The 24,539-nt window shown below is 34.4% G+C and overlaps 1 protein-coding gene across 1 annotated transcript in view; it reads left to right on the forward strand.

Annotated features, from left to right (window-relative positions):
• The window catches only part of NDST4 (N-deacetylase and N-sulfotransferase 4), a 244,325-nt gene that overhangs the window by 126,649 nt on the left and 93,137 nt on the right, over nucleotides 1–24,539 (forward strand). The window contains exon 4 of the mRNA XM_040966876.1: nucleotides 3,748–3,902. Coding sequence (XP_040822810.1) covers nucleotides 3,748–3,902 — 155 coding nt within the window. The remainder of the gene's footprint in view (nucleotides 1–3,747; nucleotides 3,903–24,539) is intronic.

Genomic DNA, 24,539 nt, shown 5'->3' on the forward strand with positions numbered 1-24,539 from the left:
TGAAGATTGGTAGAAAAAAAAGGAGATGAGTTAACAATCATAATTTTCATATTATTTTAAACTGTTGTGTTTTTTAAATTAATAAGTTGAACATGTATTATTCAATAATCAACTCAAGCATATTTGAATCAAGCTAACATTTTTTTCTGGTATATTTTATAAAGATTGCTGTTTAAAACTGCCTACTATCAAACACAAAGTTGTTTAATTTTTATGACTTTCCTTTAAAGTGATGAACAAAAGACAACATGTTAGATATAGTCCCTTGTGTTCAAATCCAGCATCAGATATTTTATTAGTTATTGATTCCAAACAGATTACCCCAGTATTACATGCCTCAGTTTCCACACCTCTGAATTGGATATTATACTAGTATTATATCTCAGTTTCACCAATGTCACCATGTTGTAAGTGCTAAGTGTTTATTTTTAATATTAAGAGGGTTTTTAGTATCACAGTTACCATCAACCAGATAAGCAGTGGATAATTCACATGACTATTTCTCATTTGAATATATTTTAATCAATTGTTATCATCATGTGCTTCTTTTTGGGGGAGGGGTTACAATTTTTTCTATCTTTACTTATGTGTTACAATGTTTAGTGTCCAAAGAAAATTTGAAAATATCTTAATAGGAATAAGATCATTTCATAATTTATAAGCAAATATAAAGCAGAGAGTCTTACAAAGGTGATATTGTTAATAGCAGAATTTCTTATGTTACAATTCAACAATAGATTTAAGAAAATGGTTGTTCAGATCTTGGTAAAATGTTTCTTATTTTGCAGAATTAAGAAACTTCTATAGGTAGTTCAAAAATCATAATAAAGATAGATTTTCCGTTGTTTTACTTCTGAATTAAAAGTATTTTTATTTCATTAAAATTAAGAGAAGTAAAATGATTTATGTAAAAATAGGAGTAAAATATATTACATTCTTTACTAATGAGCTATATGAAATCAGTTCAGGTTAGAATTCAAAGACTCAAGTTTATAAAAATTTATAGTATATAAACTAAAATTATATTTTGACATGTAAGTCAATCATATATTAAATATAGAAAAGTACTTGTTTACAATGAACAAAAAACCAATAATGTCTTCGTTTAGCTGAATTTTGAAATTTCTGTGATCAAACTGAATGAGCTGCTGTTACTCCTTTCACTGAGTTATCTCTAGTGTTAGCTCATCTAACTTTGACCTATATGAGCAGTATAAGAGAAATGTTGCTATGAATTAACTAATTATAAATTAATGATCAGTTAATTACTTATGCAAGTAAAAAAAGAGAGGTTTTAAATCTCACTCTCAACCTTGCAGTGAATGCGTATCAAACAATACAGTTCCTGACATAAAATTACTAAAGTTTTATGAACGGCAATACATTAGTTTATATTAACAGCCTACAAAATATATCCTATAAATTGAGTAATTGACTTCTATCCTGGTCAAGTATACATTTTGTGCTTGGTACCACTTGCAGTAATGATTACTGGAGTTGAGAGTGAATGAAGCCTTCTCAAGATATTTACTATTCCAAGCACAGCAGAATAAATCCCAAGGCAGAGGTGGAGATGCAAGCACCATCAACTATTCCATTACTGTGACATTAACTGTTTCTAATCTGTGCTCCAATCAGCTAATCTGTGGCCACACGAATCATTTGTAGCATAAACATTGTAAAAATGTCACAAACTCTTCTTTGTTTGAATTTCACGATTTGGTATTCTTAGTAAATTAATGAAAGTCCAAAAATTGTAACTGTGCAATTGTAAGTTTTAGCTAACTTGGATCCATGCTAAGCATTCAGTCCTCCCCTCTTATTCACAGGACCTTATCTCCATCATTCAACTTTTTCACCCTTTGCAATAAAATCCAGAAACTCAAATCACTAAGTACACCTGGTGGTCCTGACACCTTTCATTGGAGTCTAGGAATAAGGTATATGCATAAAAAAATTCATACACTAGTATATACTCCTGTGGTCACAGGAAGTGGCCAAAATCTACTGGTTTTACAGTAACACAGACCAAATTAAATTATTGATTTATTCACCATTCTGCAAAAAGGTGTGTAAGAGTACATGTTAAAGCGATCTTGTAACTCAATATAAAACATAAATCCTAGGCAGGCAAAGTTTTCAAGAACAGTTACCATGTTTTTAAGTATGAAGCTGTTCCTAAAATTAAGTACTTACTGTTTGCAAAACACAATATTAACTACTATACTTATCTGAAATCTCATTAGTAGGGGAATTTGCCTTTGATTATTGTATTTTGACAAATATATGATAGCAGTGTAAAATGCTAATAATAGGAGAAACTGGAATGGGGTTAGAAGAACTCCTTAGACTACTTCCTAAGTTTTTTTTTTTACAATATTTTTAAATGTAATGTGATAAATTGATCTCATTGAATTTTTATTAAGGGCTTATAAGATGTATCTTTTATCCTCATTTTAAACCAACAACCTGAAACTTACACTGAGAAAGATTTTCCAAACATCACGTAATTGTTCAAAACAGTTAACTATACACCAAGTATTAAATGATACCAAATATGAGTTTTGCCATATTAATTTTGGATCAGTATAAAATCAAACATTCCTGTGATATCTACCTTTATACTTTATTAAACCATATAAAATACACCTCAAATTATATCCCAGGACTTGCATTTTACTTTCATAATTGATTATTTATAGAACAATTAGGAATGGATGTTTGCACTATTATTGCAGAACATGTTTAAATTTGTATGGATATTACCAAGTTGTACCAAATTTGTGTGATTTCGTTAAACAACAACAACAATAGCAACAACTTGGATAGCTAAAATAAGTTGAAATTTCTCCAAAGTATGGTTTTCTGTTTTTCTTTCTTAATATTTGTGACATATTAATGCTTTTTTTCTATGCGTATGGTATATTCACAAATGTTTCTAAACATTAAAAGAAAAATACATTGACTCAAAATCTCAAGATAAATTTCTAACACAGTATTACAAGTTTCTTTGTTAATTTTTAAGAAATAGTGTATATAGCATGGAGTTGAAATGCAAAGATAAGTATTCAGTAAGAAATGAATTTTAAAAATGTAACAGAAAACATTTTAAATGTAAATATAAAAATGGGTCTACAGTTCCTTCTGGATTTGTTCAGGTATTTTATTTTCACGTTTGGCTTGATCATTTACTTCTCTGTTTTCGACATTTCTTTAAAAGTATATGCTATCTTCTTAATCAGAATAAAGCTAAAACTTTTGAGGTAAACTTTTAAGTTTGACTTTAGACTTATATACAAGAAAGAATTTAATAGTAAAAAAAATCATCTCTGATCAGGTTTTCCCTATATGAAATAAAATAAATAATTTGGCAATAGCTATGTAGATTAAAAAAAATTAGACCACCTAAAATGAGGTTTGCTTTCTATCACCACCATAGGTAGTAATTTGAAGTTATACCAGTGACTAAACTTTTCCTAAACTCTGCACATACATTTTTAAATTATCTGCACTCAGCATCAGGACCACATCCAACCCACCAGACCATAATTCCCAACTCACCAGCCTCATTGAAATTTAATTTTCTACATGTAATATGATTTTTTCTTTTTTTTTTTTTGTTCTTGATTAAGGATCCCACATGGTTGAATTATGTATCCATAACAAGAATGCCAGCATAATTCTATAAAAATAACACTTAAGCTAATATGTAATTTTCATAGAAGACATTATTACTTTGTGTTATAGGGACTGAAGAGGAAGATAAAGGAGATGACCTTTTGCTTAGATCTGTGGATGAGTTCTGGTGGTTTCCTCATATGTGGAGTCACATGCAGCCCCACCTCTTCCATAATGAGTCATCTTTAGTAGAGCAGATGATTCTCAACAAGGAATTTGCACTGGTGAGTATATGTTCTTGTATTTCTTAAACTAAGAGTTGTGATCCAGTAATGAACTGTGAAATTACTTTACTGGGTGAGATTGAGTAGAAATAGAGCAGGAAGTCGTGGTGCCTCACATACATTAAGGGTTCATATTGCTTCACAACATTTTGTTTCAGGACGATGCATGTGCATATTTTGGGTCATGATGTAACATACATAAACATTTTCAAGCGTTTTGTAAAATCTTTCATCTTATAATAGTTGTCATTTTCTGTTTTGTGAGGGGAGTTTCTCTTGTATCTATGAAGAAGAATCATATTATTTTCTCTGTTGTATTCCTGGTGCTCCACAATCAATGACTCCAAAGTCATTTATTGTAATATAATGGGTTTTTGGGTACAATTACGATCTGCTTGATTGTCCACATCCTTTAACAGAGTATATGGGTTTGAATGTTGGCTCTGCTGCCGAATCGGGCTTCTTACCAATGCACAGCCTGGGAGGCAGCAGGTGTTGGTTCAAGTGCTTGAGTCCCATGGCAGACACGTTAGAACTGAACTGAAATCTTGGCTTCTACCTGATTTAACCCTGTCTATTGCAGACATTGAAGAGTGAACCACTGAACAGATGGTTCTCTCTCTCTTCCTCTCTCTGTCTCCCTTAGGTATTGTTTACAAGTCTTTTCATAGTGAAGCAGCAGTGCTGAAAATTTGCAGAAGAGACCACATGACCGATAAAGCCCAAACATTTAGCAAAAATGTGTGTCCACCCATGCTCAAAATAGCTGTTAACTCATATAATTGTTAAGGATCCAATGAAATACAGAAATCAGTTTTTTTCCCCCTGAGGATAACACTCACATCCTTATAAAGTGCAATAACTTATCACAGGGATTTTCACATTGCCTGATTTCCTTTTCCCAGTTAAAATTCAATGTCATAATGAGTCACAAATCATCTGTATCATATGATTGCAGTTATCTTAATTTGTTTTAAAAGCAGTCATTCATTAAGCATAGACTTAATCCCAAATGGATACCACAATGTTCCTATACAGTTGCATCTAATTTTGACATAAAAGTCTCACCCATCTTCCCATCTATAAATGTCTGGCTCACCGTCAGATCTATAGAATCTGTAATAGATCCTGTGGTGAGAGTACATATAGTTATGACCAGGCACCCAGGAACCAGAAGAACTTTGATCACCATCAATGGATGCCACATCTAAGACAAATCACTTAAATTATCTGTGTCTCAATTTTCCCATTCATAAAGATAAGCGTGATTACAACAACTACCTTATAGGACTACCATTCTTTAATGTATTTGGAATAGTTATTGACACATAAGTAAATACTAAATAGGTGCCAATTAACCAATTATGTGTTTTCTAAAGAGTGATTAACATGCAACTTTAGGTTACTTTGTAAAAATTCATTCAAAGTGTATGTGTATTTTAAGATTTTGTTTTATAATTTAGGAAATATTCAATAAATATTGTTTTGCTTTGCAGTATTGTATATTTAACCAAACATTTCCAAGAATAAACTTGTCATGAGTAAGCATGCTCAATTATACAGTGCAGTTACTTTGAAAATAAAATGTGCTTATCAATTGACTTGAATCTCCCCCACTGCACTCCCACTCTAAGACCTCGGTTTGTAGGTACGTGGATTATATTTCATAATGGCTGATTTCACCTGTTTGTATAATTTATTTTTTTAAAGTCATGCTGAGAGCTCTGGGAAAGACTCAGCTGTAATTGCTTTGTAATGAAATGTTGAAAGCTATTTAGAACCCGTTCAGAGCAATTACATTTGTTTAGTCAGCATAGCAAGATGCTAGACTTAAGCCTATAAATATAGTTTGTAAAAAAAGAAAAGTATTATATGTTGCATAGTCAAAACATCACAACTAAAATGCACTTCATTAAATACACATTGAAATTATGTTTTGTTTTTCCATCTGAATCTCAGCTCACATGGACCCACGCACACATACACACACACACACACACACACACACACACCCAGGACTCTTCAAGCCATGATATTTGAAACCCCATTTTTACTCTCAATATTGCATGAGCATACATGTATTTTCCATTCAGCCAATAAATACATTTTATGAAATTATTATCTTTCCACATCCATGTGATACTGCCAAACTTCAACAGTTACCAAGATAGGCTTGGATAATGGAGAGCACTAAATAACATATTGGCAAACAGATGTTAAGACCTAAATGATACTAACAAATTCAAATAAAGCTAAAAGCTTAGAGGAGCTTCATGTCTTGCTTTTCTCCTTTGAATGAGTCTCTTTTTCATTATCTAAGCTACAAAGTTTTTAGATAATTAACTTACAACAACTCATCGGCCAATGGAAAGCATTGGACCAGATAATGTTACTGAACAATTCCAGCTTTAAAATCCTCTCATCATTGACAACATTGGCCCACAAATAGGGGATGCACCTCTTGAAATACACATTTAGTTGCAATTGAGGAATAATGGGAAGAGAAATTTTAATTTGCATGAATAATTAACCAGATAAAAATTAAATGTTTTTAAGCTTTGTTTTTTACATACTCTGTTGACATTCCTCACTTTTTTTCCTGTGACCTTGACTGAGACAGGGATTGTTCATCTCAAAAGCACATCTGTTCTTGACATTTCCGTAGTTTGACATTAATATTTCAAAATATCTCCAAGTCAGAATGACTGTATCTCTTGATTTTCTCTTAATTCTTTTGAGATAGGTTCATTTTATGACATGGTAGGCTTAAAAATTATGAAGGTAGCATATTAGAATGGTGTTTCCTTACCATTGCATTGGAAAATTCTTTGTTAATAAAAATTTTGCTATTGTTTCAACCATGCATTTACACATGTGCACATAGCAAATGTGTGTTACTATTTGGGGATCATATGTTACACATATACAAATTCACAAGTGAAAGTTTGATGGATATAAAGGCCAAATCCATGTACTTGTATATTTTTCCAAAGGATTTTAGTACTATGAAAGCACAATAGCAGTCAATAGGAGAAAAACATAGTTTTGATCTTTTTAATATAATTAACTATAGACCTTGTCTGTTTTTCACTTGCTTCAGCATGCCAATAAAAATAAGCAGAGTTATAAATGTGGCAACAAAAGCTTCAGAGAACTAAAAAACATTGACCAGTATAAAAAGTGTTAATGAAAAAAATTACCATTATCACTGCTGATTTAATCTACCACTCTATCAGTCACAGAAAGAAGAGTGCCTGTAACAAAAACTTGAATTATTTAGTTTTATTCTACAATACACAAGTAAAAAATGGAAATTTAAAAATTGTGCTTTGTGTTCCTAAGATTTATATATACACTCATCATGGTTTCTGAGCTTTTCAATTCATTAGCAGTTGGATTGCATAAACTATCCTGAAGGGATGAAGATCAATGTTTGGTGTTCAATGCTGACTTACATAATTATGTATAGTTTTCTTAATATTTTTATTAGACATGCAGATAATTTATACATAACAAAGTGAAGTTTCTTGGAAGAAAGACATAGATTTGTACATCCTCTCTTAAATAGATGTACCTATTCCTGGAATCTAAATGCCTTTTTTTTTTCATAATTTGACACAGTACTCTTGAAGAGAAAAATTCTAATGTTTAAACTGTTCTCATAAAATCATAAACTTATGGAAAACAGACCAAAGAAAATTCATAGAGGTAGTTACACATAATACACTAAATCAGCAATTAAAAACATAATACAAGTGATAGCATTAATATTATTCTGCACAATGAGATGAATCTGAGTCACATTTCAGTTCCTGTGGGCTTACATCTTAACAGAATTATGCAATATTCAGTCTTAAGCTGTGCAAGAAATATAAGATTAAAAGTAAAATATGATATTTAAACAACAGGAATTTATAAATATAAGAATAGTTAAATTAAGAAAAAAATATCAATATTCATTAAGCAAAAGTTCACAATGAATTGACTAAGGTATTTTGGATGTTCAATAATGAAGAAGTCAGTATAATACTCAGAAGAGTGGACACACAGGTACGTGAAGAATTTAGATTAATCTTAACAATAATAAGTCCTGAAACAGCAAGGCACATGCATATAAAGGAATATTCTAAAACATGTGACAATATGGAGAACACAATGCTTAGTGACATGAACCATTTCTAGATAATAAATGGGTCTACTTACTTCTGATACCTAAATACTCAAAGGCATAAGTCAATATATAGAATGGCAGGTTTGTGGAGTTAGGGGTAGGAGACATGAGGAATTACTAGGGAAGGAACATAGAATTCAATTAAGCAAGAAGAAACACTAGATATAGTCAGCAACAATGTATGAATACTTAAAAAAATTGGAAAGGCAGACTATTATATTAGATGGTCTTGTAACACTGAACTGACTTAAAATGACATTTTTGGTTGTATATGAGTAGAGTAATTGTGTCGAATGCATGATCATATAGTATTAGTATCTATAAATTAAGAAAGTAGATGAATTATTATTAGTTTGTAACAAACTAGTTAAAACCTAAATATCTAAAATATAAAATAAACAAGGTTGAAAGAAAAGGTGAGCTGAGCTCTGCACAACGATCTATTCCTTACAGGCTTTTGGACTGAAGAGGACTCACAGATTTTCAAAAGCTGTTCCCTGACTCTAACATGAGTTTCTCACCTTTGGAAACTCCAGAGGGAAAGTCACAACATGACAGTTGGGTTTATCATTGCTAAGTCACTTCCCATCTTACATCGTGCATTCCTGTATTCTTCATTCCCACATGGGTAGCAAGGACCCAACTGCTTGAATCATTTCCTGTTGCACACCCCAGGTGTGCATTTCAGGAACCTGGGATCAGAAGCAGAACAGGACTCAAACCATAGTACTCCAGTTTGGATTTCGGCATCTCAAGCAACATCTCAACTGCTGTGCCAAATGTCTGCCCATTTTTTCACCTTCAATATTGAAAGATATTTTTTTTCTGGAATTAACACTAATTAGCACTTTCTTCTTGAATGACTTCTTTCTTCCTTCTGTGTCATACAGTATCTGACAAGGCATTGATTGCTCATCTTACTACATTACTTCTCCTTTTGCTTCCTCTTGCTACTTTCAATTTTCTGATTGTCTTTGACTTTTAGTATTTTTTTCTGGGATTGCTCTGTGTATGAATCTCTTCGTGTCTAGTTGGAATTCAGTGAGCTTCTTGAATATACAAAGTTAGGATTTTTATCAAATCTGGAATTTTCAAACATTCTTTTATCTTCTTGCACGAATGTTATCTCATTCTACTTTTTCTGATACTTACACTCTACATGGGTTGATGCACCTACAGGGCACCATAATTCTGTGAGGCTCTAGTTATTTTCTGTAATTCTTTCTTCTCTCTGATCATCAGTGGCCTTAGGTTTAAACTTCTACATACACTGTCCCAAATAAGGTCAGTTCTGGGGTGAGGCTACATCGGGGATTTTCTCTTTTTGTGACCTATTTTTGCACTACAACAAAATCTGCATTAGCAGCACTCCCAAACTGAGAGTGGTTATAAAGGTCTGCTTTTTCTGAAAACAAAATGAAATATCTAGCTATATTAGCATAGACCTTTGTTGGCTTAGGAACCTCTAATCATATCAGCTTGCCTCCTCTGACATGAAGCCATCATTCTAAAATTGAGGGAGGGCAAAGAGAACTTAGAGCCATATTCTGAACTTTTTCACCTGGAACAAGCGTCTGCCTTATGCCTAAGAGCTGCATGGTGAAAAGCTCCCAGTTTCTCCACGCCTAGAAAAAATAGAACTCCTTCCCACAGACCTGAAAGAGGAAGGGTGCAGAGCAATGAGAAATTCTAAGGATTACCACGCTAAAAGAATAAAAAGTCCAACACTGAAAACTGAAAGACAGGGAATCATGTGTTAATAGTATTCATTAAAATGAAACAGCTGGGAAAGGAGGAAATGAAGAAATGTCATAGACTTGATTTATCAATTTTAGTTGATTTGCTTGAATATTTCTTAATTTTCTATATTTTCTCTATATATAAATATAATATTATATGTTGAATGCATATCTATACACATTTGTGTATATTTGTATATTATATGTATATATGCATGCATATATATATATAATATATTATATATGTATGTATATTGGATTTAAGAAGCTGACATTCAGAGGTAAACAGATGGAGGGTTTCCATGTGCCGGGACATTTGCCAGTTGCCTACAATGGTGTATTCTGTATTCTGGGTCAGAGTCAAGAGCCAAAAACTGAACCTGTAATGTCTCCAACATGAGAAGTGGGGACTAAACTACTTTAGCCATCAGCTGCTGCTTTCTAGGCTATGTATCAACTAGAAGCTGAAAGCAGGAACAAAACTGGCGTGTGAATCTAGGCATTCTATTACAGGATGTGGCTGTTCCAACCCATCGTCCTAACTGCCAGGTTGATGCTCTCACCACACACATTTTATAGGCCAGTTAGGAGGATAGTTGACAAGACTCGTTATCTCAACATTCTGGAAGTCTGAATTCTACCCTTCTATCTTAGGTAATTTGTATCAAGTCTCCTAACTAGTCTCGGTTTTCTCTCTTGACCATCTTGAGTAAAGCAGCTGCAGTGCTCATGATAACTCACAATTCAGATTCGGTAACATTTTATCTACCTAACAACCTCAAGACAGTGCCTATTGATTCCACCATTAACTTTGCCATATCAACATGGTATGTTGTTTTTCAATGAATGAATGATATGTTTGCAATGAACGAAATGAAAATTTCAACATTTGGGCAACAATGTTTTAAGGATTTCATTAAGTGATTTCCTCATACATAATTTATTGCCTTAAAATTAAGAAATGTTTCCTGAGCTGTCAGTTGCATTTTTCTCAAATACTAGAAGTTTGATTTCCTTTTTTACCATGAGTGAATTTCCTCCACCATGCTCCGATTATGGGATCACTTGTTCCTTAGCTATGTTTCTCAGATTTTTAATTAGTATGTTTACTTTAGATATTTTACAGTCTCTTGCTTTGTAAGATGAATAGTTTCTGTTCTAGTCATTGTCATATTATCTGAACCTAGTAACCATGTTCTTACTTTACTAAAACCTGATGATCACTAGATGACCCATATATCCCAGTAATTTTTAAAATTCTACAAAACTATTTCTCTAAGTTGGGGGGAAAAATGGAACAATCTCATAGATGTACTTCTGAAATAACACCAGACTCCCAATTTAAACATTGAGAAAACTAAGATCTCAAACATTTTTATGCAATTTGTGCTTGATCATATAAAGGCAAAAAATTTCTGGAGGAGAATCAAGATGGTGGAGTAGGGTAAGAACAAATTTAAATGGACGGAAAAACATTTAATCAGAAAGAAGCACAGAGGACCTATTTCAGGAAATAGAAAAGGACAGAACAACAGCAGAGGGGTTCCTGGAGACTGATAGACACAGGAAAACAGCAGGCACAGCAGTGTGGTGTTGCAGTGACAGATACTCCAGTGGCATTCAGCTAATGGAGATCTGAACTCCACCAGCAGCCAGAACTCCACCAGCAGCCAGGTGAGAAGGGATTTTCACTGGGAGCTTGGGCGGTGTACCCAGACAAAGAACTGTCCATCCTGCTCATCTGTTTGATTTGACCAGGAGCAGAGACAGAGCAGCAGATCCTAGATAGGCAGTGCAAGAAGAGGGTCGATTTCATAGCCCAGTCAGCCCCCTAGAGCTCAATTGGGCACCATTTTGCATAAGGAGGCAAAGGACAGGGGAAAGGACAGGGGATGTGCTGAGTTGGGAGTGAGCTCATTTCTAACTCGGTGAATTGAACAATGTGGCATTCTATGGGTTCCACTCTGGCCAGGTCTGGGTAGCCCTCAGATCTGATGGGCAACAGATCAAGAACTGTACTGGTGGTACGTCAGGTACCATTTTGCGCACTGTGGCAATAGTTTTGGAACTGCAGGAGACAACAGTGAACTGCATAAGTGCTGAGCTCCCAAGAACACGCTGACTTCAGTGGATTGCACTGGTCCCACAGGAAAATAATACCAACTGTGGCATCGTAGGGGTCAAAATAGGGCCATGTGGCACCCAGACCTAATGTCCAACAGGTTCCGACAAGATCAGCACCACCGACAACCTAATTATATTGGATACCTGGTGTCTCTCTAATCCTGGGACCTGTTCCTACTGGAAATGGGAGAAAGATTGCAGACAATGGTGCAGCCTCAGCACGGTATCACAGAAGGTGGAGAGTGGTGAGCCAGGAGCTGGGGCTGTGGAGAGCACTGTGGAAGTCTAACATAAGAACCCAGACCTGGAACTCGCTGGAGGTTGTGGCACAAGTGGTTGCAAGCAAAAAGTTTTGTACCAACTGCAACAACTAAGATCACACTGTAATCTGTGAATGACGCACCTTAGAAACCTGCTCCAAGAAGAAGACTCTGCTTGCCAGAAGTACAATGATCAAGACCAAAAGAAGAGATAAAGGCACAAGGAATATTACTGAAAACTCCCCTGCAAAGGAGCAAAACCCTATGCCAACCTCAGAGTTAACTGAGGAAGGCAGTGAGAAAATGGGGGATACAGAGTCCATAAGACTCATTTTAAAGCTTCTGATAAAAAAATGAGAAACTCATGCAGGAGTTCAAAGAATTTAAGGAAGCAAGAAAGCAAATCAAGGCTGATATATCAGAAATTAAGATTAAATGTACAATGAAGAGTCTCCAAAATAGAATGAAGCAGGCAGAAGAAAAAATATCAGAACTGGAAGATATTTTCTGTCACCAGGGGGAAGCAAACAAAAAGCTGGAAGCAGACCTGGATCAGGCCAAAAAAAAGTATTCAAGATTGAAAGACACTGTTAAGAGGCCAAATATAAGAGTTATTGGAGTCCCAGAAGGTGCAGAAAGAGAAGCTGAGTTTGCAAATATATTTAATGAAATAATAAAGGAAAATTTCCCTAATCTAGAGAAAGAATTTCATGGCATTGTAAATTTATATTTTATATTAAATTGTTTAATATTTAAATTTTATATTTTCTTCCTATTATTGATTTTGTATCATAACTTTTTATTTAAGGGGATGTACAGTAGCTGTGAAATGTAGGCTAACATCCAGATGTGAGGATGCAGTGTAGTATGCATTTCTACTTCCAGACAAAGATGGGCTTAAAATGAAACTGTTTACTATATCTTGACAATAGAATTCTGGACTCTCTGCCATTGTCCATGCCCGCAATGATGGACATATGACTGAGTATGAAGAACTATATGTTAGTAATGATATAGGGGAACTAGGTGGTGGGAGGGATTTGGGGAGGGTATAAGGGAATATGGAACTGTATCATAAAATGATAATAATAATAAAAATGGAAAAAATAAGGAAAAAAAATCTAAACTATCATATGAGCTGTTGATTATGCAGAACCCACATATCTGATGGTCTCTGAGAGCACCTTTAAAATCTACGCACAGCGCCTGGCATGGTGGCCTAGCAGCTAAAGTCCTCACTTTGAACTTACCAGGATCCTATATGCGCGCCAGTTATAATCCTGGCAACTCCACTTCCCATCCAGCTCCCTGCTTGTGTCTGGGAAAGCAGTTGAGGACGGCCAAAAGCCTTGGGGCCCTGCACCCACGTGGGAGACCTGGTAGAAGTTTCTGGCTCCTGGCTTCAGATCAGCACAGCACTCGCCATTGCAGTCACTTGGGTAGTGAATCATCGGACGGAAGATCTTCCTCTCTGTCTCTCCTCTCTGTATATCTGCCTTTCCAATAAAAATAAATAAATCTTTAAAAAAAATTCTAGTCATAGTCAAATCTGCTTTTGTGCCTGAATGTTTTTAATGGCCTTCTCAGCTATAATTCAGGTAATTAAAATAGTATAAATGTCCTCTGCAAAAATGATTAATTGTTAAAGAACTGATAAACTTCCCCATACTGAGAGGAAGTATTTGTTATTGTATCAAAGTTACAGCATCAGTACAGACATGAGGCACACAAAAGTTATGTTTGATATAGTGAATCACAACAGAATTGAAAATAGATTTTTTTTTCAGTTAGCAAAGCAAGATTTATTTAAGAAAGTGAGAGAGAGGGTACTCTCTCCTGCCATGGTCATGGGAGGGGCTGTAAGGCAGTAAAAAGGAAAACAGATTTTTTAAAATTATTTTTTGCTGAATAAATTTTTTTGAAAAAGCTTATCCAAGCAGTCTCTAATTCTCTCATCATTTCCTTTATTTGCCTAGCCCACGATGTGAAGAAAAGCATGAACCTTTTGCCTGCAAATTAGAATTGGTATTTTATTAGTTATTAATATTCATCCTCTTCTTAGCAATGGATTTAGAGAAAAATGACTTTTTTGCCATGTGTTATATGATCATAAACCTTAGACGTGTTGATTCAGTACTGGCAGATAGATGAAGGAATTTACCTTAGAATATCTCTGCACTGGGCAATTATCTGCTTGTTTTTGTCACAATGGAGAGCTCTTGTTGCCCTAACTGCAGCATGTATTTCCAATCAAGCAGCTTTCTATATTTTTAATGTGTTTAATCTCCAAGAAATAAATGTCACATATTAATTGTACCTTAATATTGATCAGCAATAATTGAGATAAATTGGCTATTTTTATTATCTAAACTGCATTAGTATGAGTCTATCAAGTCTTACATTCCTCTTTCTTGAATGCTTTGTTATCATTACTGTTGATAATGTGAAATTTGAAAACCCTATTTTCTGCTTGCTAATCTCTCTGTTATTTTACACTCCATTATTTCAAATAATCTGCTTAGATTAACCAGAAGAGCTCAAATTAGCTGAGAGTATTAATACATGAAGCAAATACAACAAAGCTTCCTGCCTATGAGATAGGCTAAAAACTGGCTGGATTGGTTGATTTTGAATTCATTTATTTTAAACTAAATCAATACTTTCACTATTAAATTATATTCATATTATACCAAGAATAGATTCTACACAAAACATGAAAGAAAAAAATGCCATGTTCTTTTGAAGGAAACACAGCCTGCACACTAGAATTTTTATTCAAGTGATATGAGTTCATCCTGCAAGTATTGCGAGCTAGCTGTTTAGTATATAAATTAATTCATGCAGACCAGAATGAGCTAGGATTTTTGCTGTAGGTGTTAGCACCTTACATGCCCTATATCCAACTACATCAGTCAAAATCCGTAGTACTCTGCTATTTGAAATACTGCATTGCAAGCCTCCTATATAATTCTCCATTTTCCTAAATAATGTGTTGTAACTGGTTGCTTTCTTGTAACTTCCTCCATCACTATGCTTGCATGGCATTCGTATGGATCAGGTGTTACTCTTTTTAGCAACATGGCATGGGAAAATTCATTCCTACCTTCTCATTTTAGTGTACACACATCTTTGCTCATTGAACATCACTTCTAAATGTCCATCAAATGTCCATTTTTCTTGTCCTTCATAACTGAATGAAGACATCATTTGAGTATGCTAAAAGGTTTGATATCTCACTTTTGGAAGAGAGCTGCCAAACTCTGGCTAGAAAAAATATAATCAAACCCATGGAATGGGGCTTCCAGCAAGAAATCAGGAAAGAAGATACAATTGTGATGATGCGTCCAGCCTTTACTTTCACTTTTTCTCACGTATAATATCCTGTTTGCTTGGCAGGAGCTAATATCTACTGAAAACTATCAAGAAAAAATCAGGACAATCAGAGTGCATAGGCTTCACATTCTTGAACTACCAAGCCAACACCAGCAATCTTTCTTTGGATTTACTATTACTCAGAAAAAAGAAAAAGCTGTCCTTCAGAATCAACTTTTTTCCTTTTGTTTCCATTTTTTCTGGCACAAACATTGAACATATTGCTCATTTAATCAAATGTAATACTTATTCTTACATTTCTTACTTAATTGGGTTAGAGATTTTTCTACATTCAGACCTCTCTCACTCTATTTTAGAATTTGTAGCCACTCAAAAATTATTTATGTGAAAAAATTCCCTAAAGCACAATGGTCCAACATTTTCCTGTCTGTTTGACCAGTTGTAACTAGCAATTTTATGAGTAGATTCTCAGAAAGATCAGTGATATAGTTACAATAATATATTTGGAATATAATACTATATTTCACTATCATTGACAAATTTTAATTTAACTATTTCTTTGAAAGAGCATATTTTTAGTAATTAAATGGCTATAAAATGATCAAGAACCAAGGACTTAAAGCTGTGAAAAGATGGTGTTATTTAACTCTTTCTATAATGAATACAGCTCATCCCAAATGAATGATCCCATGAAGCTGTTGTTGATTACATCTTTTCTCTATTTCTCTTTTGCCTTTTTGAGTTTGAAAAATCATTTCAACATTAAAATAGCTGAGCATTTTCATCATCCCATGGTTATCTTTTTTTAGCTGACACTTCAGATACCTAGTCATTTCTGCACTCACTTGAGTGATATGAGAATATGAGAAATTGTTTTCAAACAAGTTGACAGTGGAGAGCATTAAAACTAGGTAATAATATTGGAGCACTAGATGGCTTGAAATGAATTAATGCTTTGTTTTCAAATAGGACATCATTTCAGCATGATGCAGCAAAATGGAAATAATAAGACAGTGTGATCTTAATTTACAACATGATAGCATGGCTACAAAAATATGATAATTAAAACTATTCATTAAAATAAATGAAATTATTAAGTTATTTTAAGTAGGCAAATATGTTTATTAACATAAACTTACTTATTGCCTGATGAATAGGACTCCATATGGTAGACATCCCACAAGACCATAAACAGACATAGATATTAGTCATTATAACTGAGAGATGGTACAGGAAGTCAATGCATCAAAAAAATGTGAAAATACTTGGTGTTTTTCAGATACGAAAGGGGAGTGACAGAGGGATAACTCCTACGTACACCAAATGTTTAAAATAGATTTTCCATAAATATGTTAATCTCATATTAAGAGGAAATGCCTCCAAAGGAAAATCTCAACTTGACATAAAAATGACATTTAAAAATGTTGCACTACTAAGAACAAGTGATAGTTTATGCAGATCTCATGTGTTTTCAAAGTTATGCCTTTGGATTAATGATCCCAACCTATATGTTCAGAACCAGAAAACTAGGCCTCTTCCACTTGTCTATACACATATAAACTCACACACCATTCTTGTTTTCCTCTGGCTCAGCACATTTATGAACTGTGAATTTTATAATTTTACTGGCTAACATAGAAAGTCTAACTGCTAATATCTTTATTTCTTTTGCTAGTGTATTCCGTCAGGAAATAGTGGTATCAGAGGCAATAATAATGATTATAATGTTGGGATGTAACTGTGTTTCCTGAGATATTGTGCTACCTTGCCTTTTCTTCCCTTCACGCTTCAGGGTCCCTTGATTTCCTTCTTATTTAACTTATTTTAAGAATGAGTATTCATAGATATCCCCCTGAATATTTCCTGAACTCTAACACTCCTCTTGTTTCCACAGTCTCCCTGTAAAGCCTCAACCTAAGTTCAATCTATTAAACAGCTGAAATGAAAGTGAGTGGGACTACTGATTGTTCTCACTTTAAACCCTTACTATGGACCTTCCCTGTGCCCTCAATGTCATCCAGCAAATACACTGAATGCCTTAGTTTGTTTATGGCCCTATTTTTCTTGACCATTGTTTCACACATTCACTTGCACCTAATTTCTACCATATGTCACAGTTCTTCCATGTGGATGGTAGAAACCCAATTCCTTAAGTCATCATCCCCTGACTCCTAAAATCTGCATTGGCAGAGAGCTGGAGTTAGGAGCCTGAGCCAGAACCAGAGCTAGAACTGATCAGGAAATAGCTCATGTTCTTAGATATGGGAAATGGCTCTCTTAACCACTAAGTTTACACCTGTCCTTAGCCCTCTTCTGTCATTAGTTCCCCTGCTTAGTACTCCCCTCACCTACAGCAACATTCTAGACTCTCCTTTGCCATGAAACCTCTTGCAATCATTGTTGTAACTATCTCAGTTTTGTCTCCTTTTCTCTTTCACTCTCTCTCTCTCCCAATTATATAAAGTGAATAGATTTTATATATTTCTCTAAAACACACTATGTTGAGCTTGTCATTCATGACTTACCAAAACTGCTCTCTTCCTTTTTCAATTGAAAGACAGTGTTTAACCTAACAAGCAGTTCTTAGCTCTCCTTTAGTGTGTTCTTATCAGCAGCATTTGACAAACTGACCTCACATTCCTTGAATTAGTTTTGTTCATGATTTACATTGTGTTGTGAGGTATTTCTCTGATCTCCCTTGCAATAGTTTTTGATATAGACTTCTACTTGATTGTCACTCTTCTGACCTCTTAATATTGATGTAACCTTTTTCCATTCATGCATATTTTGTTGATTATATCAATGAGTCTCATGGTTTTATATAAAATCCATATTTTGAGTAGCTAAGCTCTCCACTCTCAATATGAAACTTGTTTTTGACTTTCTACCTGATATATTCAACTGAATTTCTAGTTTCAAACATAACATGCCCTCTTGCTTTCTGCACTAAATGTTTAACTTTCCTATCTGAGCTGGTGTGAACTCTGTCATTCCAATTGCTCTGTTTCTCTCATGTGCAAACTCAATCTACCATCAAATCTTTTATGCTGTACTTTCAGATTACATAAAAACAAACTCACTTCAAACCAGCCCTGTTACCCTCACCCCTTGCCTAGGAAGATGGCAAGTCTATAGTCTGTTAACTAACTCCTACATTATTTGTTGCCTTCTTTCATTCAGTTTTCAACAAGGCAAACAATATATTTTCAATGAAAGGGTTGATGACATCATCTATTTACTCAAAACTTTCTAATAGCCCCCATTTTGGTCAGTGTAAACACTAATATCTTCCAGTGACATGTAAGGACCTAAAATATCTTCATGTGTTTCTTCTTTTCAATCATGCTTGATTGTGCAACCTCTAACAACACATGGCTATGTTAGTGGTGCCTCATGCTCACATGATTGATTCCCCTTTAGGATGTTGAGCAAATAACCTGTAAGACGATTTGGGGTTAATTTGCCTCTTGGTATCATCTTTTGCTACTCTTTTTACTAACACTTTCCATATGAAGAGGCATTTTGACTTTTCTTCAGCAATGCCAGGATTCTCTCAACTCATGAGAGTATAAGTGCTCTCCTCTCTGCATTAAATGATATTTCCCAGATTATCCATATTCCTCAGTCCCTCATATTTAGAGATCTTAATTCAAATATTACCTTAACCTCAAAACCCTTGGCAAGTAATCTCTTTAATATTCCAGTCGTGCTGTCTTATTTTTTTCTACAGATCTATTAACTATTTTTAAAGTTTTATTTTTCATGACATTTGCAAAGTTGATTAGGGTGGGAAATGTCAAGGATGAGGACAAAGTAGATGTGACCATTATTTCCACATTTTCTTTTTCTTCTCCCTGTGTATGGTAGAAGGGGGATGATAAGAAAAGCCACACCTAGCCTCCCAGACATTTCAGTACCCAATAATTTGGAATGGCCAAATGTCATTTCAGGGCCCCCAGTGTGGAGTATTTCTGAGGGTTCTGCTCAAGTTGGTTCAGTAGTTCTGAAATCCTTTCAGTCTCAGGATCTAAGGATGAGGAAATCCTTCCAAGGTCCATTGGCTGATGTAGTTCACCTTTAAGTTTCCATTTGCTCAGAAATGTGCTTTCAAGCTTAACTGGAGTAGTTGACCTATTTGTTCTGCCCTCCTTCCTCTGCTATGGTACCAGATGTTTTTTACAGGCTCCAATGGACTGTCAAATTCTCCATGTGCATCTGGGTATGTCATCCACTGCTTCTTCTAAGCCACTGAGGACGCCCAGTTCCAGTACATGCATACCACAGATCCTACCACTCTCCCCATGGTTGGAGTTCTGAGTCCAGAGGTTTATTTGGGAGGACCCTCAAAGAAATCTCATTTGAAATGATCCCAGACCTGACTCTTGTGTGTACCTGCCAGAATTGGTTCTGCTCATTCCATCACCCTCAGCAGCCCACTCACACATTAGTAGTTATAATCGCCAGTAGTTATAATTGTCTATCTCCAGCCACATCTCTTACAAAAAACCAACAGTGCTGCTATTCACTATCTTTAAATTATACAAATTTCTTACTTTTGAGTCTTTTGTGTAATTGTTGTCTTATACCACTAATGGATAAACTCTATGAGGACAGGGATTTTTGCCAATTATCTGTATAGCTGTATCTTAAACATCTATGAGGAAACTGGTACGTCATGACATATAATAATAAATATGTAAATTAGCATTAAAAGATAATTAATGAGTTAAAAAGTGTCACATATTTTGTCAGTGAAGACTTTTGTGTACAGAAAGTTCACAGTGTGAAAGTTTTATTCTCAAATGGTACATTATGCACAAAATGAGTGAAGACTGGCTTAGTTTCTCAGTTCACTTTAAGCAGTAAAGTACCTAAGGGTCAGGAATATCAAAAGGATATGTTACAATTGCCCAAAATAGCTCTACTTAAAAGGTTATGATAGTTCAACACTTGGAGGCAATACCATCGCTGTGCTACTTCTTTCTCCAAAGAAAAATCCAAGTGTAACACAGAGCTCCCCAGAGATTTGTCATCGTTCACTAGGCTGCAGTTCAAAAAGCATCAAGGCTGACCCAACCAATTTCCAGGGTCAAATAGTCATTGCTTTTTATCACTTATGAAAACAGAAGACAATTTAAGTGCCAAATAACAGTAGAAAATCAATGACTCTAGCATCCTTTACAAAATTGACAGTATGATTCCAAGTTCTTGTTAGAAGAAAAAAAATAGATAATGAGATCTAGTCTCTTTGTCACCAATATCACTTCCTAGAAGTTGTGTATTTAGAAGGACAAATCAATACTTAACTTTCAAAAGGATACTGCTTCGTGAATTTTTACTTTGTTGTAAGTGCATTTGTTGATGCAATCATTTCATTTACATTCTTTTTATATTGATTTATTAAATTTTTATATGTGTATTGCCATTTATCTATGTTTTCCCTTAAATTTTTATATAAAATACTAGCAATGATACAGATACTCTGCTAAACATGAAGATGTGAGATCATCCCAGATATATTATAGGCTGGTTTCCAAACATCATGGAATGCGATGATAGAGTCATAATAGCAGAGAAAAAGTCATTTATTTGGCTCTTCTCCCAACTCTGTATAGGGATCTTCATGCATACTCCCACACGCCAACGAGCAAAGTCCTCCTCATCCCATTTTTCTTTCTTTGTCCCATTGTTAGTAGCAGATCACAATAGAGCTTCAAGATGAAAGCTTCACTCACTTTCTCTTCTCTCCCCCCTTCATCAGTTTTTGAATTTTATGTGATTCTTTTTTGCTTCCCAAGACACCTACAGGTCACCCTGGAACTTAGTAGGTCATGGCTTTCTCACTGAGGAGTACTGAAGCATTATGGCACCAAGATACCATGGTCATCAAAATCAATACATTGGAGCAAAGATTTTTTTCTCCAAAAAATCATATCACTTTATTCGGTACTATAGACACCCTGAGTAGTACCAACTGATGGCTCAGAAAGTTGAATCCTTTTCATTCAGAAAAGATACCCAGGTTGCGTAACTGACCGGGAGGGATTTAGGGAATGAATTAATGGATGAGAAATCTGTGTCTTTGCTTCTTACATAAAATAAATAAAATGCAAAATATGTAATAAAAGATTTTAACTTATACTCAAAGGCAAATGTATCCCAGGTACTCATTTTATTCAAAATAATCATTGTTTTAGTTTATTGCTTTCAATGGTTTATGTCTTGTCTGGAATCCTTTCAATTCTAAAATCACTGCCAACTAAGTGCTTAAAAATTAAAAATAACTGTTATATTTAAGAGAAATTCAAATGCTTTTAAGTCCAAACTCAAGAATTTAAGATGTAATTACCTGATTGCTGAGTTGTACTGCTATTTCCATTATTGAAGTTTCATGAAAAATCCAGGGCTATAACCACAACAGTATCCAGCCAATTATGTTTTAATTTACCAGTTTTGGTTTTTTTTGTTTTGTTTTGTTTTGTTTTTGAGAAATGTTGCAAAGGTCTTTAGTAATCTTTTCCTCAACAATGAGAACCAGTAGAGATCTCAACTGAACATCTTAAATATTTAAGCTCATTAGAAAGAACAAAGAGCAGCTCTGTCAGTCATATCAATGAGCTAGAAAGAGAAACTTCCTTAAGTTATTTTAAACAAGATGAATTTTATCCAGTGACTTCAGTGTTTCCAAAAACTTTGGAAGGGCTGATGGAGCAGATTCTAGGATGTCTTCCCATGGGGTTTCACAGACCCAATTCCAATCCCAAGGGAAGCTACCATTTCTGGCACTATCGTTGTAGCCGTGACAGAATTAGTATGCTTCCAATGTTGCCCTGAAAATGGATATCAAATGCTGCAGAAGTATAGACTTTTGTCTTGAAGATCAGACATGCCAACAGCAGGAGATGGAAGCTACCAAAATTTAAGTTAGGCTTCCCTTAGCCTCACCAATTTGTTCTGAGTATTTCCAATTGACTCAATCTTGTTTGTTTTAAAATAACTACATACGAATTTGAAAATGTACCTTTTTTGTTTGTTTGGCTTTTAATACTCCTCAAGTAAAAAAGAAAAAAGACAAAACAATGAGTTCAATAGGCTTTCCAGTTCAGAAATATATTAAAACCAATTCCCTTTTCAAAGCAAAGTACTTTTCATCACTAACCAAGGGGAAGTGCAAAGGAGAAAACGCAAAAGCAATGCCTATGACTTCTATGGAATTAAGTATAATTCTAATTCAAACACAAGTGAACACAAGAACAAGTTTGCTCCAATCCTCGCTATTGTCATTGTACTATGTTTAGTACCTCTCATGTTATTTTTTAATGAGGTTCACATTACATACACACATGAAAACACTCTTGATCTCAGGTACTACCCAGTTACAAGTAGATACAATCGGAGATGATCAAAGAGACATGAAATTAATTCTTTTCAGCTGCTATTATTACTATATTAAATGTAAAATGTTATAATAAATACATTAAGCATATTCTTTTACTTGTTAAAAATTTTATTATTTTTTCAGTTGTCTCTAAGTCACCACATTATTGCTCCCCTTAAACTGATAGGGATTTAATGGAAGTTTAAAAATTAGATGTAGTCAAACTGCCCTTTTTTTCTTGGTAATGGCATTAATTAAATATAATAGAATTTCTCTTATAAACATTTTCCTTCTTGTAGGTAACAGAAGTCACGTTTAAATGTCTTTGTTTATCCTGTCACATATATACTTCATGTGTTTCAAATAGTTCTTGCATTTGATTTTAAAAGCCTTTTGAATTTTGTAACTTCCGTCATCTTTGAACAGAATATGTGGCTCATGCTTTAAATTGGTAAAGTCTCGATAAAATGGGTTTTAACCTCTGTACAGTAAAGATTGAAACTTTCTATCCAGTAATGCCCTTGATGATAATAATAATAAAAAGTGTTGTCACTTTATGTGGTCATTTAGACTGAGAAAGTGTAAACTTGTAATTGTCCTGTGTGATTTACTATTGTGATTGAACTCTAGCAGTCAAATAAGATGATCTTATGACCAATATAACACTGAGCCTCTCAAAAATCAATAAATATCATAAAATCATTTTACTGTCCCTTCTTTCCTGCTCACCAAATCAATTGTTTTTACCTTTCTGTATTTTTTATGAAAGTTCTACAATTCATTTTGTATCTGACAGAATTGAGATATCTTTTTATATGTTTGTTTAAAGAGATATCATTGATATCTCAATTCCATTTGCTGATTTTTATTTTCATGTTTTTAATCCTAGAACAATCACATATTTTCCAGCATTGTGGTCCTCAACTTTAAAATACAATAATACAGCAGTACAAAATGAAGACTGTCAAAGTGATTAGGAAAGACTATGTGAACTGCTGATTTTCTTATTGGAACATAGAATGAGATTTATATAACATCAATATAAGCACTTTAGAGAGCAATAAGAAAATGACGTTTTCCTCTGAATCAGGAATATTTCCTAGGCATTTATATGGACTCTCTACCAGCCAGAGGAGGTTGAAAATCTTGATCCTAGATTGTTGTTCTGAGGCAGGATCCGATATTTGACATAGACACATCCTTTCAGCCTTGATTCCACAGGAGTACCCATCCTGAGGACACTTTGAACCATCCATTGGTGGTACAAAACAAACCAGACAGAACTAACTCTTTCTAACACCTGTTTTCTAGTGATATCTCAGCGTAACAGCATTAGTATCTTGTTCCAACCAATTTTGTTTCTAAACTTTTCCAACTTTGCCTTCTATTGACGATATAAACGGCTGTGAAAAAGTGCTTTTCTTTGGCGCACCAAGACATGAATTTTCCCTAGTGCTTAGCTAAAGACTTCAGCTCATTTTACAGAACTGATTTCATAATTCAGCCCTTATACAGAGTTATTTATTGTAATGGATGTTAGAAAACACATCGCTGTGATGAAAAAGAGGGGAATTTTGCTACACGGTAGCAGTCATTCCACGAAAGGAAGAATGATGGAGGTTTGTGAAATAT

The sequence above is a fragment of the Ochotona curzoniae genome, unplaced genomic scaffold, assembly GCF_017591425.1.
Source record: "Ochotona curzoniae isolate NIBS_2020 unplaced genomic scaffold, NIBS_Ocur_1.0 scaffold_4506, whole genome shotgun sequence".
In the NCBI taxonomy this organism is placed as follows: domain Eukaryota; kingdom Metazoa; phylum Chordata; class Mammalia; order Lagomorpha; family Ochotonidae; genus Ochotona; species Ochotona curzoniae.